This window comes from Myotis brandtii, unplaced genomic scaffold (genome assembly GCF_000412655.1).
Source record: "Myotis brandtii unplaced genomic scaffold, ASM41265v1 scaffold312, whole genome shotgun sequence".
NCBI classification, from domain to species: domain Eukaryota; kingdom Metazoa; phylum Chordata; class Mammalia; order Chiroptera; family Vespertilionidae; genus Myotis; species Myotis brandtii.
In genome coordinates this window covers 5195211-5215426 of record NW_005361955.1, presented here as the reverse complement: position 1 = coordinate 5215426, position 20216 = coordinate 5195211, and the positions used below count along the sequence as shown (strand labels likewise).

Here is a 20216-nt window from a genome sequence, read left to right as displayed (position 1 = left end):
GCCTCTTTTCCCCCCCTCCCATTTTTATTCATGGGCTCTGCTAACCTACCTACCTTTGTTTTCTACAGAATTCTCCTTCTGAAGCACAGAATTTAGATGAGAATACAACTGAGGGATGGGAAAATCGGATAAGACTATGGACTGATCAGTATGAAGAAGCTTTGACTAATCAGTACAGTGCAGATGTACAGAATGCCCTTGAACAACATCTACATTCTAGCAAGGAATTTGTGGGCAAACCTGCTATTTTAGACACTATCAATAAGACTGAATTGGCCTGCAATAATACAGTTATTGGTTCCCAAATGCAGGTAAGGATAAAAGGATTAATGGCTCAAAGTAGTTGATTTTTAAGAACTCAGGAAGAGGGTTTATATTGGAATTACCATATCTTTCAAATTTACAAGGACTTAGAGCAGTGGTTCTCAACCTTCCTAATGCCGCAACCCTTTAATACAGTTCCTCATGTTGTGGTGACCCCCAACCATAAAATTACTTTCATTGATACTTCATAACTGTAATTTTGCTACTGTTATGAATCGTAATGTAAATATCTGATATGCAGGATGTATTTAGGCGACCCCTGTGAAAGGGTCGTTTGACCCCCAAAGGGGTCGCGACCCACAGGTTGAGAACCGCTGACTTAGAGCATCTTTAACCAAAAGCAGGTTATAGTTGCCCTAGCTGATTTGCTTCAGTGGTTAGAGTGTTGACCCGCCAGCTGAATGGTCGCATGTTCGATTCTGGGCAAGGGCACACACTTCAGTTGCAGGCTGGATCCCTGGCACCAGTCGGGGCACATGCAGGAGGTACCCAATCAATGTGTCTCTCTCACGTCGATATTTCTCCCTCTTGTCTCCCCTCTCCCTTCCACTCTCTAAAAATCAGCCCGGCGGGCATGGCTCAGTGTTTGAGCGTCTGCCTATGAGCCAGGAGGTCATGGTTCAATTCCTGGTCAAGGCACATGCCTGGGTTGTGGGCTCTGTTCCTAGTGTGCGGCGTGCAGGAGGCAGCCAATCAATGATTCTCTCTCATCATTGATGTTTCTATCTCTCTCTCCCTCTCCCTTCCTCTCTGAAATCAATAAAAAATATATTTTTTAAAAAATCAGTAGTGGTTGGGGGGAGTTACAGTAACTGGACAATATCCAGTTACATATTTTTAGACTATCTTGATTAATTAAAAATATATAAATTAAGATAGGAAATTTTATGCAGCCTCAGTAGGAATTATTAAGCTTAATAGAAAGCTAAGCTCTCTCCCCCTCCCCCCATTCTTATATTAGAAATAGACCACTAAAATCATAATTATGCATTTTTCTTGGATTTTTTTTTTTTTTAAATATATTTTCATTGATTTCAGAGAGGAAGGGAGAGACAGAGAAAAAAGATCAGTGGTGAGATGGAATCATCAATTGGCTATTTCCCCACAAGTCCCCTACCGGAGAAGAACCCAGAACCTGGGCATGTGCCCTGACTGGGAATCAAACCATGACCTCCTGGTTCATAGATCGACGCTCAACCACTTAGCCCCTCTGGCTGGACTTGTATCTTTTCTTGATGTTATTGGGCCCAAATTAAGCTGTGAAGGTGTGAGGGAATGTGGCAAGTTCACTACATGGAGTCCTTTTCCTAGAAGTACTGACCTTTCATCAACTCAGAAATTTCTGATCATAGCCCTAGCTGGTTTAGCTCAGTGGATAGAATGTCAGCCTGCGGACTGAAGGGTCCTGGGTTCGATTCCTGTCAAGGGCACATGCCCAGGTTGCTGGCTCAATTCCCAGTTGGGGGCGTGCAAGAGGCAGCCAATCAATGAGTCTCTCTCATTGATGTTTCTCTCTCTCCCTCTCCCTTCTTCTCTAAAAATCAATAAAAATATATGAAAAAAATTCCTGATCATTGAGCTAAATGATATATACAAATACATCCTAAAAGCATTGGTGTTTTTTCCTCAGTTAGGAAATATTATCCACACTAGAGGCTCGGTGCATGAAATTTGAGCGGGGGTGGGGGGGGTCCCTTAGCCCAGCCTGCGCCCTCTTGCAGTCCAGAACCCCTCAGGGGACCCGTCACTCCTTACCACCTGTCTGCTCACTGCTCCTTAATGCTGCCATGGAGGCAGGAGAGGCTCCCGCCACCACCACTGCACTCGCCAGCCATAAACCTGGCTTCTGGCTGAGCGGCGCTCCCCCTGTGGGAGTGCACTGACCACCAGGGGTCAGCTCCTCTGTTGAGTGTCTGCCCCCTGGTGATCAGTGTACATCATAGCAACTGGTCATTCTGGTCGTTTCGCCAAAACAGTCGCTTAGGCTTTTATTATATATAAGATGCTGCTGTTGTTGCTATCTAATGTTAATACTCTGGTTTTATTCAGCTACAGTTGGGAAGAGTCACTCGTGTTCAAAAGCACCGGAAGATCCTGAGGGCTGCACGAGATTTGGCTTTGGACACTCTTATAATAGAGTATCGAGGGAAAGTCATGTTACGACAGCAATTTGAGGTCAATGGGCATTTCTTCAAAAAGTAAGAATATCATTTTGTGAGCAGTGAGGGCTAAAGTGGGCCTGGCTGAGCCGTATCGCTATAAAAACCATTCTGGTTGATAGGATACTCTCTTGGGGAAAAGATTACAGCTCAAATAATCTCATTCATGTCTGCCGTAGCTAGAGAAGTGTTAATAAGTCTGCAAACTATTTAATGTATAAAGTGGTAATGACTCCAGGCCAAGCATTCCTTGCTTTGTGCTTATTCTTTAATCAAAAGCAGACAAGCATGTGATATTTTCCAAGTGTAGGCATTGCAAAAGACTACTGCTGCTTCTGTCAGCATGTGCTTTATATTTGAAATCAACGGGGTGGCCTTTTTATTTGTGTTGAGAATTACAGAAATTTTTAATTATATCCCTAGACCATACCCCTTTGTGCTCTTCTACTCAAAATTCAATGGTGTAGAGATGTGTGTGGATGCACGTACTTTCGGTAATGATGCTCGGTTCATCAGAAGATCATGTACACCAAATGCAGAGGTAAGATTTCTGTAGGAACTTCTCTTTTAATGGAATCACCAAAGAATAGAATAAGTCTACTGAAGAAACAATCTGAAAACTTCACCCAGGTTAAGGTCTGTAGATAATGGTTACGATCTTTAATTGTAAAAGAGAGACAAAAACAAAAGTAGTGATGCTTTTATTCTGACAGGATGGGGGCAAGGAATGAATTCTTTAGAGAGGAAGAAGTGTGAAAAGCATTTGTTTAAGAGAAAGAGCTAGACTGGATAAGAAGTCAAAGAGTTTATAGTAAAGAAGTTACCATATAGTAGAAGATGTCGTTGGGTCCAAACTAAGCTATATGGTTAATAGTGCTTCTAGACATTTTTAGAATTGATTAATCAGTGCAACCATATCAAATAAAGCAAGAAACTCCACAGGAGTTTTCTTACAGGCTAAGAAATTTTAATTCTCTGAAAACAGCTTTAATATATAAAATAGTGGTTGTACCTTGATTTCTAACATCTTGAGGTTTATTGAAGTATCATACATTTTCAAACACTTACTATATAATAGTTACAAATGAAATGATAGAGTTAAGACTACTATAACTCTAACTGGGGATAAATTATTTGTATAAAACGTTTTTTTTCTTTTGGAGAATTTTTGGTCTTTGTGATAAATCATCAATCATAAGTGCTATTCACACAGGTGCGACACATGATTGCAGATGGGATGATTCACCTGTGTATCTATGCTGTGTCTGCTATCACCAAGGATGCTGAAGTCACCATAGCATTTGATTATGAGTACAGTAACTGGTAAGACCTCTAAAACCTTTCCTAACATGAATGACCTTATCTTATATATTAAGCTATTAGGTCTGCTTTTGTTCCTAAACATTTTTCTCTTTTTTAACTAATCTTTTCACAAGTATTGCATTTTTCTGCTTAGAAATTCTGGAGGGAAAGAGATTTTGGGCGTTTTTTTGTTTTGTTTGTTTTATGAGACATAGATACATAGTATTAAACTGCTCAATAGTCTGCTAACCAAATGTATTTTAGTTTATACCTTTATAGCAAGAATAGCAAAAAATGGGTAGGTATGACATTCCTGAAAATTGAGACAGCATCAGTTGTATGCACACAGCAGTTATGCCAGGGGTCATATAGAATGAGAATTTAAAGGTTCACCCCATCCACTCAAATCATGTAATCTAGTTATATATGACAATACAGAAAAACAGAGATGGCAAATCACAGATGAATATGTGATGGGTTTTATAAAATGGATGATTTTTCTTCCATGGTCCTTTTAGGCAAAAAAGGTTATAAATTGATGTTTGGCACATGTATAATAAAAGGTATTAATAATAAGTAGGGCCCTAGCCAGTTTGGCTCAGTGGATAGAGCATCGGCCTGTGGACTGAGGGGTCCCGGGTTCAATTCCAGTGAAGGGCATATGCCGGGGTTGCGGGCTTGATCCCCAGTGTGGGGTGTGCTGGAGGCAGCTGATCAATGATTCTCTCTCATCATTGATGTTTCTTTCTCTCTCTCCCTCTCCATTCCTCTCTCTGAAATCAATAAAAATATTTAAGAAAAAATAATAATAATAAGTGGGGAATTGGTGGGTAAAAAAGTTAGTGGCGGATGTAGACAAAAGATAAGTATAGCCACTTTAGAATTTTTCACTGATTCATTGCTCACTCAGTAGCATAAAGACAGTTGGGAGAACTGAATTTAGTGGGGGCTTTCTTTTCTTTCCATTGACCATAGGTCAGTGGGAAAAGTTGGGGTTCTGTAGACACACAGAATATTGAAAGTACTCATAGGACTCTCTAATGTCTCTGTTTAACTTAATCACACATAATACCAGAAAAAATTACTGTAGTAATATTTTAAGAGAATGAATGGGTAATATAACTGATTTTCAAGGTTACTGAGACAGGCACTTTTATTTGTTTCTTTGGAGCAGTAATTATAAAGTAGACTGTGCATGTCACAAGGGGAACCGGAATTGCCCTATACAGAAAAGGAATCCCAATGCTGCAGAACTGCCACTCCCACCTCCTCCAAGCCTACCCATCGTTGGAGCAGAGACAAGACGGAGAAAAGCACGGCGGAAAGAGCTAGAGATGGAGCAGCAGAATGAGACTGTAGAGGAGGATACCAACCCACAAGCAGAACAAGTTCCTGCTGAGAAAGTGACTGTATCCAGTGACCATGAGGTAATGTTACTTGGCCAGAGGGTGTTGCTATGGTATTGATCATCTCCAAGCGAAGAGGATCTCAGGTTGACACATGTTTTATGTAGGGATCTATAATAACACTTAATGCCCTTCATATCAAGGTGGGTGCATGTTCATTCGTTCCATTCATTCTCTCTTTTTTAAAAAAATATTTTTATTGATTTTAAGAGAAAGAAACATCGATGTGAGAGGGAAATATTTATTGGCTGCCTCCTGCACACCCCTTACCAGGAATCAAGCCCAAAACCTAGGCCTGTGCCCTGACTAGGAATTGAACTGGCAACCTTTTGGTGCACGGGACAATGCCCAACAAACTAAGCCACACTGACTAGGGCCTCTCTCTTTTTTTAAACAATGTCAAGAATATCCTTTTAGCTACTTTCCAGGTTTTAGTCCAGAGAATGGGGCTTGTCTGTGTTTACCATGTGGCCCCACATGAGTAACACTATCAAGCACTAGAAATTGTTTCTAGAGAGTTTTAAGCTATTGGAGGGTCAGGGGGTGATTTTTGTCCCAAAGCTTAAGAGTACAGCTAAATATTGCCTCTATCTTAAAGGAAATAGACAATCCAGAAGAAAAGGCAGAAGAAGAAAAAGAAGAGGTTACAGATGACCAGGAGAACCCAGCTCATAGCAGGAGGGTGGGTATCCCATAACATCCTTTTGTTAGAGCTGACTCCTACTACCTATAGTATGTGAAGCCCTTCTCTTCTGAGTTTGTATCATCTCATTTCTTTGACAACATACTATACCATCATCTGCACATTATAATTTGGATTTTTTTTTTCATAAAGTCAATTTTATTAATGTAGCAGTTGTCTAGTGCCTATTATCAATGATGGTCTTTAGAAGCTTCTTACTAACAATCTCATTTCCAAAAAACTGTCTGGTCAAAACAAAATGTGTCTGTTGGGGCTACTTCCTCTAACTTAGAGGAATTTTCCTCTAAGTTTGTGTGAGTTTTGACATTTAAAAATCCCTATCAGTCATATGGATTCAAAACTCTTACTTTTTGCTGAAACCATCCATGTTTATTTCTTTTTTTTTTTTTAATATATATTTTTTATTGCTTTTTTACAGAGAAGAAGGGAGAGGGATAGAGAGTTAGAAACATCGATGAGAGAGAAACATCTATCAGCTGCCTCCTGCACACCCCCTACTGGGGATGTGCCCGCAACCAAGATACATGCCCTTGACCAGAATCGAACCTGGGACCCTTCAGTTTGCAGGCCGACGCTCTATCCACTGAGCCACACCAGTTAGGGCATCCATGTTTATTTCTGTCCCTCAGAAGAAGTTCAAGAAAATCTACTTGGTTATTTTGAACTCTGAAAATGCAGAGAAGTAATTGGTTTTGATGGCTGTTTTTCTTTTATATTAAAGTTTCAGGATAGCTGGCCTTGTTTGAAAAGTTAAGGTTTGACCTTCCTTTAAAATTCTAACACTTAAATTAAATACTGCCCTGACCAGTTTTGCTCAGTGGATAGAGCGTCGGCCTGCGAACTGAAGGGTCCCAGGTTCGATTTCCAGTCAAGGGCATGTACCTTGGTTGCAGGCACATCCCCAGTTGGGAGTGTGCAGGAGGCAGCTGATCGATGTTTCTAACTCTCTATCCCTCCCTCTCCCTTCCTCTCTGTAAAAAAAATCAGTAAAATATATATTTTTTTAAATTAAATACTTTATTTTTAGTTTTTATGTTTTATTTTACAAGATACAGACAGTCCTCGGGTTATGTCGGACTCGACGTATGTCATTTCGTGGTTATGTCACTATGTCCCATTTATTAAAAAAAAAAAGTTCCGTCATTTTGACGTATGTACATATGTGCTTTATGCTTTTTATTATTTATTTACCACAAGTAAAGGTCAGGAATTGTTATCTTTCTTTTAAATTTTTTTTACTGTTTCACTTTATTACTGCTGTGTATGTGCTCCATGTGAGTGACGTAGGTGCTTCTGTAGGTGGGTTCCAACTTACGGCAAAAATCGCATTACATCGTGCCATAGGAACAGATCTCTGATGTAACCCAAGGACCTACTGTATATGTACTGATAGTTTTGTAAATGTCTATAAATTTTCATAAATAATATTTCTGAAATGCTGTCGTGGTCCCCCCCCCGGTTGAAACTTCCTTCTATGCTAACGTTATGTGTTTGTTTTTTTTCTAGACCCGGGAAGATAGGAAAGTTGAAGCCATCATGCATGCTTTTGAAAACTTGGAGAAAAGAAAGAAGCGACGGGATCAGTCCTTGGAACAAAGCAACTCTGACATAGAGGTTACTACCAATGCCTCAGAGACACCTGTAGGGGAAGAAACAAAAACTGAAACTCCTGAATCTGAAGTTAGCAACTCTGCTTCAAATGTGGCCATCCCAAGCACCCCACAGAGTATTGGGGTGAACACCCGAAGGTCTTCCCAAGCTGGGGTAAGAGAAGAAAAGATTCCAGCCTTCAACATCCTTGCTTTTGCTAATGTCAGTTACCTGGTTTTTGGAAATTGTTAAAATTTGAATTTTCAGTTTTATTTCATATTGCATTAAATAAGGCCATTTTCATCAGCTGTGGGATACAGGGAGGCAGAATTGGAATGACCAGACACTTTAGACTAGAATGAAATGTCATATTGTTTCTGCCAGATAAACTCTTGGTGATGAGTTCATAAAAATTATTTGGTTTCTCTTTTGGCCCTTCTGTATAACACAGTCATGCAGCTGCCCTTTCATAGTATTCTCAGGGTAAACTCATGTTTCCCTTCCCTACCCTAGCCCTGAATTCTAAGCCTTAAACTAAAACCTTAGTGTGTGGGAAAGAAACAAAGGAGAAAATTGTCTTTGCTAAGATCCCTAAAATTAGGTGGCTTCAGCTGACTTTTGACCTATTTTATAAATACTTACAAGAAGCTAAATAAATAATTAATTAATTAATAACCAAGGCATCTACCTACAGCCTATTTAGCTAATTTCACTATTTAAATTTTATAAGAATTACTTTTGAAATTAGTGTTTCTAAATGCTCGCTTTTTTCACCAGTAAACATTCAGAATGCTTAAAGGGAATAGGGGGCTAGATGGAATGTTTGCTGATAAGAAATTTCTAGTAAGCATTTACTCTGCTGTTGTTATAGGATGTTGCTATAGAAAAGCCAGTCCCCAAACCACCTCCTGCAAAGCCTTCTAGGCCCCGACCGAAGAGTCGTATTTCTCGGTACCGGACCAGTTCAGCCCAAAGACTAAAGCGTCAGAAGCAGGCCATTGCACAGCAGGCAGAGTTGTCACAAGCTGCCTTGGAAGAAGGAGGAAATAACAGTTCAGTAACTCCTACTGAAGCTGGAAGTACAGACAGTTCAGGAGAAAACAGGCAGTTAACAGGATCTGACCCAACTATGGCATCAGTAACTGGATCCCATGTCAACCGTGCAGCGTCTAAATACCCCAAAACCAAAAAGGTGAGTCATGAAAACATGTTCATAAGTCTAGTCTGGCAAGGGCTGTGTCTTAGTAAAGTGAGAGGTCCTGTAATTCCCCAGAAAAAAACAAATACTCTAAATATTATTAAATTGAAAGTTTTAAATAAAATATTTTGACACAGAGGGCTGAAGCCATGCTACTACAGTGCTTTTGTTCCCATAATTTTTGGGCAGAGGTAAATGCTGATATCTGGAATTATTCCTCCCTTTGTGGTCACAGAGAGGGTGAAGGAAACATCCTTGCATTTTGAATGCCCAATTCATTCTCTGCAGCTGCTGTATCTACCTGAGTCCTAGTTTCTAGATGAGGTTTGTCTATCATCTAACACTGCTGCCTCTGGCTTTTATATCTGCAGCGTCAACTGATGATCTCTTTTTGCTTTAGTATCTAGTTACAGAATGGTTGAATGACAAAGCTGAGAAGCAAGAATGCCCTGTTGAGTGCCCTTTACGTATCACCACGGACCCAACTGTACTGGCAACGACCCTGAACATGTTACCTGGTCTTATCCATTCCCCGTTAATTTGCACCACCCCCAAACACTACATTCGCTTTGGCTCACCCTTTATCCCTGAGAGGCGTCGAAGGCCCCTTCTGCCTGATGGCACATTCAGCTCCTGTAAAAAGGTATGTCAATGTTTATTTTTAACCTAGGTTGCTTGCAATCCTAACATATCTAACACATTCTCCAGATAGCTACTCTCTGCCCATGTGAGTTTATTATGAGTTAATTGTTCAACCTTGAATACCGATGCATCAAAACTCAGTGGGACTAAGGTCGGATGTTGTGTACTGCGTTGTTGGTGCTCAGTTTGTGAGTATTCACTATTGTCTTCAGAGAGCCCTTGAGGTTACTGAGTTGAGAGCGCACAGCATTTGATGCCTGGGAAGGGAGGGATGTTCTGTGTGTGCTCTTGTGGTATTGGTTAAAATGTCCATTTGTGATTTTGAGTGAGATTGGGCCCCAGGTACTCTAAAGTACTGTTGCATAAGTAAAAAATTATCGAATTGTGTTTTAAATTAATTCAATCATTATTATCATTTGAATTAGAGTAGAGGAAATGTCCTATTACAATTGGCATAATTGTTGTTCCTTGATCAAATGACAAGTTGGATTGTTTATTCCCTAGTGAATATGGAACCTACTATAAATTCATTCTATCTCTTTCTCTTCCTGTCTCTCCTCTCTCTAGTTACATACTATTTTTGGATCTAGTGGCAGTAGTGTTTGAGTTGTTTGTTTTTGGAATGCTCTTTCTTAATTCCCAGAAGCCCTGAATATTTTCCAAAGGTGTCTCTCAGGAATAGATCATTGCCTCAGACTATAATGTCGTTTTTGTGTTTCTAGAAGTATAGGACACCCTTTCATTTGGTCTTCCTTTGAGGTAGTCTGTTCCCTGGAACACCCTTTTCTCTTATCCTCAGATCTGGATTCAGGCTGCCTTCCTCAGTGTCTGCCATTGCCCTCCTCCACTGGCATCACGTACATGAGGATGCTGCATGTAGATTATTTGATGTGATGAAGTCTCCAACTCCAGGCAGGTCTTCCCTGACTCCTCCAAACTTAAAGCTTTTCTCTTTCCCCAAAGAGCAGAAATTATTTCTTGGGGGGAGGGGGGTTACAAAAGAAGAGCCAGAGTGGTGTGGGATATGGAGGGGAGGAGGGCAACAGGGATCTGTGCACAAAGGAAGGGCCCTACCACCGAATGAGCAGTATACACTGAAGAAAGTCTTTTCCTAATCATACATCTTACCTACTAAGTATTTGAGTCACTTACTGGTTTATTTGGGGGAAATTCCCAAGTAGAACTAAAGTGCAATTTGACCATGGTATCTTTGCAAAATGGTTTGTAGATAATGCAATAACAGATTACTAGACTTCTAAGAATGTTAACTGTTGAAGCATCTTATCAAGCCAGATTCTAGAATCTCCTATTTTGGTCCTTTATGAAGGTTAGACAGTTATTTAGTACAGATTAGTAGTGAAGTCTGAATTGTAAATAGTATAGACTAGCTTCTGAAATGATGCCTTGATTATTCTGATGCTGGGTTATGGTCTTTCTATTCCCATCTTGCTTTTCCAACTAGCAGAGTCCTGTGAAAACCAAAAACGTATAGAAATAAAACTTAAAATTTCATAGAAAATCTACTTCTTAGAGCTCTTTTTCCCAGGTTATGGCTTAGGGCTTGTATCTGGCTCATCTTTATATCTCTACTGGCAACAGATAGAAATCCCATTTAATTCATGTTCATGTTATATTCTCCAAATGTGTCTGTCTATCCTTAGTCTTGTTATATACAGGCTCTGCACAGGCACTTTTCATCTATGTGTGTCATACCAGTCTTCAGGAATTCAGGCTATGTACTCTGAATTATCATAGTAAAATTACCTTACTTAAATTGGGTCTTATTTATTTAAGTTTAGATCTGAACTAAGTTCAAATCACAGCTTTAAGATTTGCTGTTGACATACCAAAATTACATTACAAAACCAGAATGTGGTTTTTTATGGGGCAAAACTAATAAAATTGAGGCTTTTATCTAGCAGTCAAACTCAGCTTTATCCTGGGTGGGGATGAAGACGAGTCATTTGTAGATTGGTTAGAAAGTATTAATCTAATGCAGAACCTAAGATTTCTGTGATTAAACAAAATTGTAATAAATGTCTGAAGATACCTTAGAGAAGAATGTAGGTTAAACAGGTAGATGAGAAAAACCATCCTCCGTGGGATTTAGTTGGAACAGTGTATATTATTAATAGGCCTACTGTTTCATATCTAATTAAAGGAGGTACAGGGCTCTTAAGTAAAAAACAGCATAAAGTTGTATATGTATATTTGCACCCAGACTTTTAGAGTATTTGACAGAATATTTTATGATCTCCCTGGAGTTTCTAAAGTAAATCAAATCATAGTTCTTAAAAAGCATGTTATGGTATGTATGTCTTTTGTTGGATCTTGCTTCACTTCTTATTTTAGAATGGAAGCATTTATAAGTGGCTAAGAAGTCTTTCAAGTAGTATCCTTCCTTGTTCTCTAAATCTTCTCTAAACTTACCTTGAAGGCATAATATATGTATGGCATTTGGTCTCCCGGATTTCTTAGAAAACCATCCTGACTGAAAAATGAAACACTGTCCTTTGCATTGATATTTCATTGTATGCACTGGAAGGTTATTAATCTCTATCTCTACATATAGCATTGAAATTCAGCTGAACAAGTCCTCACTGATCATTTGTACTCAGTACTCTGCTACAAACTTTCTTCACATACAATATCTCACTTAGCCTACATGACAGCCCTGTGAAGTTGGGATTATTGGCCTCAATTTATAGATCAGAAGCTTTGACTTAGAGGGGTTCAGTAACTTGCCCGGAGTTAGGCAGCTAGTAAAAGGCATGGCCAAGTTTCAACACAGATCTTTGAACTAAAACCGAAGTTACTTTCTTGCTCTTTATTCTTTAAAATATTTCTCCCTCTCATCTCTGAGCTTCCTAAAAAGTTCTGTAATACAGAGTTTTAGAGAAGGAAGAAATGTTCTTTTGACCTTAACCATAGCTGGGACTCAGGGATGGGGCTATCTAATGTTAATTTATTAGCTATAGGGGTGATTTGAACTTGTTAGATACAGATGTTTATGATCCTTTTTTATGAGCCATAAAATAACTGTGTAGGCATACAATAGGGCCAGGAGGAATAGGTTAGATCATATTTGCTGTGTTTGATCTTATATCCAACCATAGCAGCATCTTATTCCTTAGAATGCCCCTATCCTTGTTTTATTTTTCCTTTTTTTGGTTATCAAATCCAGAATGTAACTTCTTTTATGGGTGCATCTACTTTTCTCTTGGAGGAAAGCACAGTAACCCCAATTAAGTCCTGTCATCTGCTCTGAAAAGAAAAACTTGTACTAAAGGTATCTATAATGAAGGATTTTACAGTCATTTCCTCCTGATCCTAATTTTCTTCATCTGTACACTACGTGCTTTGGACAAGGGACTTCTAAGGTCTTCTCTAAGTCATAAGGAGTTGTGGTTCTGATGGTTCATCTTTACATCAATATTCTGTGTATAAAAGAGTTCATTCTTGGTCTTATTTGGGCTTTTCAGAGACCTGGTCATATTCTACAATGCTGATGTGATTCAATTGATTGTGGAGATCTTTTTATATTCTTATTCACTCTTTTCTCCTCATGTTTACAACTTTATTTTAGTTTTATTTGGCAGGCAGTCCACAATGCCATTTACAAGATATAAATTTTTTCTTGGTGAAATTTTCCTAGAAATTATTCCCTAGAAAATAATTGTTTCTTACGTTTCTAATCAGGCAAATCTATTAAAATTCCTCTCTTTAGTGAAGAGAATATTTACTTACCTGTAATACTTGTTCTCTAAAGGTGTGAAATTATAAACACCTTTGATTTTCCTATTTGGGGGAGGGTCCTACTCAGAAATTGATGTTTATCAAAATTCGATCTGTCTTATGTCAGGGCAGGAGAGCCACACAGTGGTGAGCAACCTACAACTGTGTATCTTAAGAGAACACAATTACAGGTAAGAAATTTTCTCTCTTCCACAGGATGCGTAGTTTTACAATCCTAATCTTTGTAGGCTTACTTCCTGACCTTAATTTATTTTTCATCATTTAGATTCCAGTATTCACTAAAAAAAAAATGTGGCTTTTCCCCTTTTTTATTTCTACAGATCATTTATTCTGGTTATTTGCATTATTTATGCATAATTTAACCAACTACTTGATAGGAAGAGAAAAATTAGCAGGATATTCCATCTGAGAGTAGACCTTTTAGAAGTATTTTGGTACCTGTAGTGAAGAGGTGTTCTTTTATCTTCCTTCTTGGCACTTATTTTATGTGCTACTTTCATCCTATATGATCAATCTCTTAAATAAATGCTAAGATTTCTTCTTATCTCTTTCCATTTTCCCCATTCTAAGCAGTATGAAAAGTTGAGTAATCATTTTTCATTGGTTTCGGTTTTTTAATGAGATCTCATTATGTGTAATCTAGGTTTTCTCAATTTTGCCCAGTAAAAGGAATTGATGGGTAATATTCCAATATGCTGAAACACAAGAAGAAAAAATACTTGACTATGGAACTGAATGAGTGTGTTGGATTGCATCTCTCGCCAGTTGATATGTAATGAATGACCTGGTTAATGCATTTGAAATAGATATACTAATAGTTTTAAATAATTATTGATAATTTCCTGGTTCTTTTCCCATTATAGCGCTGGATAAAGCAAGCCTTGGAAGAAGGGATGACTCAAACATCATCTGTACCCCAAGAGACTAGAACTCAGCACCTATACCAAAGTAATGAGAATAGTAACTCTTCTAGTATCTGCAAAGACAATGCAGGTATGTATCTCAAACCTTTCTGAATATATGAGCAATGATTATTTCAGTATGAATACTGAAAAAGTCTGATACAAAAAGAAATAGCATTGTTCTTTAAATAGTTCCTTTCATCTGTCTTTACAGAGGAAGAGAGAGATCTCAAGTCAGGGATCATTTTTTCTAGGATGACAAAGTAGGAAATAGTGTACAGATAACAGCAGAGATAGTTATTTAAAAGTTAGATATATTTATCATAAAGAAAGTTAGATATATTTAAGCAGTAAGTTTAGGAAACCTTTATTCATATTTATAAAAGAGGAAGTAAGAAAGATGTGGGACACTATTCAGGAGTGAATCACAATTATAGGTAATTGAGGTGAGTGTGGCTTGGTTGAAGGGTAAGTGGATGAATGAAATAAACAAAAAATTATTAGAAATTGTTTCTTTTAAAAAGGGCTTTCCCTGTTAGCATCAAAATTTTTAGAAGACAACCTTGAATCTGATGTGAAGTCTTCATTTTTAAACTACAGCGCCATGAAAAGTCATCCAATCCACTAGTTTTCACAGTGACTTTTGTGGGGGGTATAATTGAATTGCCGTTGAAAGCACTGGTACATGAACTTATGACACCAGCTTATTTTGGGACAGTCTTTTTACTAAAGTTTCTCCTGCTAATATCAGCTTAATTGAAAAGTTCTCTGTGATTTCCCAAAGTTTATCTCTATATCTCAGTTTTGGTGGATAATAAGCAGTTAAAATAAAATATCAAGATAAATTACATGCAAAAAGTCATCTAAGCCTGCAGCTAGCATGATATTTCAGATTTTCATAAAAATTACTTCATTGTTTCTTTTCATTGACCTGCTGAGTAAATACAAAATTGTATTAAGTAAGTACACTTATCTGCTAATATCTGCTTTATGTTAAAATGTTGTATAATGTATGTGGGGAAAAATATGCTGCTAAAAATGTATTTTCAAATTATTGACTTATTTTATTCTATCTGTAGATTGTATTATACCTTATAAATTATCACATGCATAACCCCAGGGTAATAAAATCCCAGTGTGGAACGTGTAGAAGATAAATAGTACCATGTATTTAAAATATTTTACTTATCATGTACTATGGAGATTTACTCAAACCAGATTAATGTAAAAAAATGCTGGTACCAGATTTCTATCGATATTATCAATTTATGGTAACTTTTATAGTACAGTAACTATATAACTTAACTGAAATCTTCTGTCTGGTATACATTTGAAATCTGCCTAATGCACATTTTTATTTGTGTGATATGTGTGTGTGTGTGTTAAATGTGTACATATTTAAGGTTGGGAAAGTGAGGTTGTATAGCATCGTGTCCTGACTGACAAAGACATAGGGAAAGTGCCTTGGTTACTATATACATTATTTGGAATGGAATTAGGACAACTAGTCACCAACCTTTATTGAACTTCTTTTTTTCTTTTTAATATATTTTTATTGATTTTTTACAGAGAGGAAGGGAGAGGGATAGAGACTTAGAAACATCGATGAGAGAGAAACATCGATCAGCTGCATCCTGCACACCCCCTACTGGGGATGTACCCGCAACCAAGGTACATGCCCTTGACCAGAATCGAACCTGGGACCCTTCAGTCCGCAGGCCAACGCTCTATCCACTGAGCCAAACCGGTTTGGGCCTTTATTGAACTTCTGCTCCTGTCTCTAGCAGTGAGGAACATACAAATGATACACCTTGCCTTAATAATAAGGAGCAATATAAACAAAAGGAAAATATTCATTTAAAACCAAGCTAGTAAAAAAAAAAAAAAAAGCTAGTCAAATGGGTGACTTGGTATATTGCTACAAGTTAATGAAAATTCCAAGGAATTATTTTTATTTGTTAGTTTCAGGGTTATTTGTTTCCCAAAAAGACCAAGGAGATATTAATGAAGAAAGGGAGACAGTTTGGTATAGGAGAAAGACTCCCAAAAGACCTTAATTTGAGACCAGCCCTACTCTTTACTAACTATATGATAAATGGCAAGTTACTAAACATCTCTTAACCTCATCTGTAAAATGGGAATAGTAATATCTACTTCAAAGAACTAATAGATTAAATTAAATGATATGTATAAATTTCTTAGTGCAATGTCAGACCCATAATTACTGTCATTATTCTGTACAAAATTCTTCTGAAACACAGAAATTAGTCAGATACTATAATAAATTAACAATTCTAAGTTCCTAAAAACTAAAGTCATATAGAAATCAAAGTTATTACTACTCAGCTTTGGGCAAGTGTAATGTTCATTATTTATAAGTGATAGGGATATATACCTAGAAAAGCCTAAATCTACTGAAAAGCTTAGAATTAAACTCTTGTTTAATAAAACTGCTGGATAGACAGTATACAAAAATTAGTAGCATTTATGCACTAAGAAAATTAATAAAGAAAAGTTTTTATTCTCAAACTTAACAAAACTAAGAAACTTCTTAGGAATAACATTGGTGGAGCATGTGGAGCAAACCATTGCTGAAATTTTTGTTGCTGTTGTTGTTATAGTTATTTCTCACCTGAGGATGTTTTTTGTTGTTGTTGATTTCTTATCCTAATATATAAAAACCCAGGGTCCATAACGACCGACTGAAGGCTCGACCGAACACTGGAAGTCAGTCCTGCAGTCTGCCGAGGGGGCTGCGGATTAGGCCTAGAGAGAGGCAGGGTCTGATCCGCAGCCTCCGTGGCAGCTATTGATCAGCCGTTGCCTCTCTTTCTCCAGGCTTCTCCAGCGCCTGTGTTTCTCTCTGAGCCTCTGCGGAGGCTGCTGATCAGCCCTGCCTCTCTGATCAGGCCCGGAGATAGGCCCAGAGACACTGACTGGCATAGAAACCGACCAGTCAGAACCAAACCTGGGTGAACTGTGAGAAGCCAATGGCTGCCTAGGAGGCGGAGCTTTTGACGCTGACTGGCATAGAAACCGACCAATCAGAACCAAATTGGCCGGCAGGAGAAGGCAGTTGGGGGCGAGATCAGGCCTACAGGGGAGGGCAGTTGGGGGCAACCAAGCCGGCAGGGGAGGGCAGTTTGGAGCGATCAGGCAGGCAGGCAGAGAGGTTAGGGGTGATCAGGCAGGCAGGCAGGCAGAGGGGTTAGGGGTGATCAGGCAGGTAGGCAGAGGGGTTAGGGGCAATCAAGCAGGCAGGCAGAGCAGTTCGGGAATAATCAGGCAGGCAGGCAGGTGAATAGTTAGAAGCCAACGGTCCCAGATTGCGAGAGGGATGTCCGACTGCTGGTTTCGATCGGGCCTAAACCGGCAGTCGGACATCCCCCAAGGGGTCCCCGATTGGAGAGGGTGCAGGCTGGGCTGAGGGAACCCCCCCCCCCTCCGTGCACAAATTTCATGCACCGGGCCACTAGCAGAGCTATAACTTTATAGCGTTACCATCAAACTATCATGTTTTGAAATTTGATTAAGTTATATTGAGGTTTATCTTTAAAAATAAGCATGAAAACAGCCAAGAAAAATAACTGAAAAAGAATAATGAGATATATTTTCCCTAGAATTGTGAAACTAGTTTCTAATATGAAGCTAGACACTAATAATTAAATTAGTACAGTACCGATCCAAGAATGGATTCATATATAAATACTAGAGGCCCGATGCACAAAAATTCGTGCAAGAGTAGGCCTTCCTTTCCCCGGCTGCCAGCACTGGCTTCCCTCTGGCACCCGGGACCTGGGCTGCTTCACTCTGGTCCTGGCTTCACATTCGGTCTGATTAGCATATTACCCTTTTACTATTATAGATGGAGCAGAATAGTCGGAAACAGGCCTTATATAAATGAAAGATGTAAATTATTCTGGAATTTGGAGGGATTTAAAAGAATTAGATTCTTGCCAATGCAAATTCGGACACATTCAAATTTTTCTTAAATCAAACTTGTATAAACAATGTTTCTGTTTCTATATTGTCTCTGAATTAACAGGGGACAAATATATTGGGAGAAAGGATTTGCAGTAAAAATGACAGTATTATCCCTACTAGCAATGAGAGAGGAACATCATTGACTGGCTGCCTACTGCACGCCCCCTACTGGGGGATCAAGTCCAAAACTCGGGCATATGCCCTGACGGGAAATCAAATCGTGACCTCTTGGTTCCTGGGTCAGTTGATGCTTAACCACTGACCCATACCTGCTGGGTAGGAGTATGAATATTTTTAATGCCTATGATAAATCTTACCAAATTGCTAGTAGGGATAATACTGTCATTTTTACTGCAAATCCTTTCTCCCAATATATTTGTCCCCTGTTAATTCAGAGACAATATAGAACAGGCTGTGTTGATTATAGTGGCGTTGTAGTATAATTTGATATCTGGTATTGTGATCCCTCCAACTTTGTTCTTCTTTCTCAAGATTATTGCAGCTATTCAGGGTCTTTTTTGGTTCCATATAAATTTTTGGAGTATTTGTTCTAGTATTTGGTGATCTTTAGGATTTTCTTTTTTAAAATATATTTTTACTGATTTCAGAAAGGCTGGTATGATATTTGCGAATCAACAAACATAATACATCACAAACAAATTGAAAGACAAAAATCACATGATCGTATCAGTGGATGCAGAAAAAGCATTCAACAAAATCCAACACCTATTTTTGATAAAAACTCAGAAAATTTCATATATGGCAAACCTACAGCCTACTTCATACTTAATGGGCAAAAATTAAAATTTCCTCTAAGAACAGGAACAAGACAGGGATGTCTGCTTTCACCATACTTATTCAACATAGTACTGAAAGTCCTAGCCATATCAATCAGACAAGAAGAAAGCATAAAAGGCATCCAAATTGGAAAGGAGGAAGTAAAACTCATTATTTACAGATGACATGACATGATATTGTACATAGAAAATCCTAAAGCTCAACTGGCATGGCTCAGTGATTGCGGCGTGTTGACCTATCAACCAGAAGGTCACTATTCAATTCCCCATCAGGACACATGCCCAGGTTGTGGGCTCGATCCCCAATAGGAGTGTGCAGGAGGCAGCTAGACAATGATTCTCTGTCATCATTGATGTTTCTATCTCTCCCTCTCCCCTCCTCTCTGAAATCAATAAAAATATATTTTAAAAAAGAAAATCCTAAAGATCACCAAAAATCTAGATTTAATAAATGAATTTAGCAATGTAGCAGGATACAAAAGCAACACCCAGAAATCGATGGTATTTTTATGCACCAATAATGAATTCTCAGAAAGAGAAACTAAACAATCCCATTTACCAATAATTAAGATACTTAGGAATAAACTTAACTAAGGGGGTAAAAGACTTGTACTCAGGAAACTACAGGACTTTGAAAAAAGAGATAGAGGAAAACATAAACAAGTATAAAAATGTACCATGTTCATGGATTGGTAGAATCAACATCATCAAAATGTCCATACTACCCAAAGCAATCTATAGATTCAATGCAATTTCTATTGAAATACCAATGGCATATTTCACAGATCTAAAACAAATACTCCAAAAATTTATATGGAACCAAAAAAGACCCTGAATAGCTGCAGTAATCTTGAGAAAGAAGAACAAAGTTGGAGGGATCACAATACCAGATATCAAATTATACTACAAAGCCACTATAATCAAAACAGCCTGGTACTGGCACAAGAACAACCATATATATTAATGGAACAGAACGGAAACCCCAGAAATCCACCCAAACCATTCTTCCCAATTAATATTTGACAAAGGAGGCAAGAACATACAATGGAGTCAAAGCAGTCTCTTCACTAAATGGTGTTTGGAAAATTAGACAAATACATGCAAAAAAATGAAACTGGACCACCAAGTTACACCATACACACAAGAATAAACTCAAATTGGATAAAAGACTTAAATATAAGTCTAGAAACCATAAAAATCCTAGAAGAAAACTTAGGAAAATCTTAGACATCTCTTGTCGCAATATGTTTACGGATACATCTCCTAGGGCAAAGGAAACTAAGGAGAAAATAAATGTGACTACATCAAAATAAAAAGCTTCTGCACAGCAAAAAAAAAAAAAACCTAACAATTGTAATACTTTAAGCAATAAAACAAAATTTAAAAAAAATAAACCAACAAAATGAAAAGGAAGCCCACTATATGGGAGAACATATTTGGCAATAATACATCA

The 20216-nt window shown here is 38.2% G+C and overlaps 1 protein-coding gene across 19 annotated transcripts in view; it reads left to right on the top strand.

Moving 5' to 3' along the window:
• Positions 1-20216, top strand: part of SETD5 (SET domain containing 5) — an 80188-nt gene that overhangs the window by 44417 nt on the left and 15555 nt on the right. For all 19 annotated transcript variants that reach the window (XM_014542780.1, XM_005870113.2, XM_005870112.2 and 16 more), the window contains 10 exons: positions 69-311; positions 2374-2522; positions 2907-3024; positions 3697-3806; positions 4960-5212; positions 5790-5873; positions 7401-7658; positions 8356-8676; positions 9083-9325; positions 13944-14073. In XM_014542780.1, coding sequence (XP_014398266.1) covers positions 69-311; positions 2374-2522; positions 2907-3024; positions 3697-3806; positions 4960-5212; positions 5790-5873; positions 7401-7658; positions 8356-8676; positions 9083-9325; positions 13944-14073 — 1909 coding nt within the window. The remainder of the gene's footprint in view (positions 1-68; positions 312-2373; positions 2523-2906; positions 3025-3696; positions 3807-4959; positions 5213-5789; positions 5874-7400; positions 7659-8355; positions 8677-9082; positions 9326-13943; positions 14074-20216) is intronic.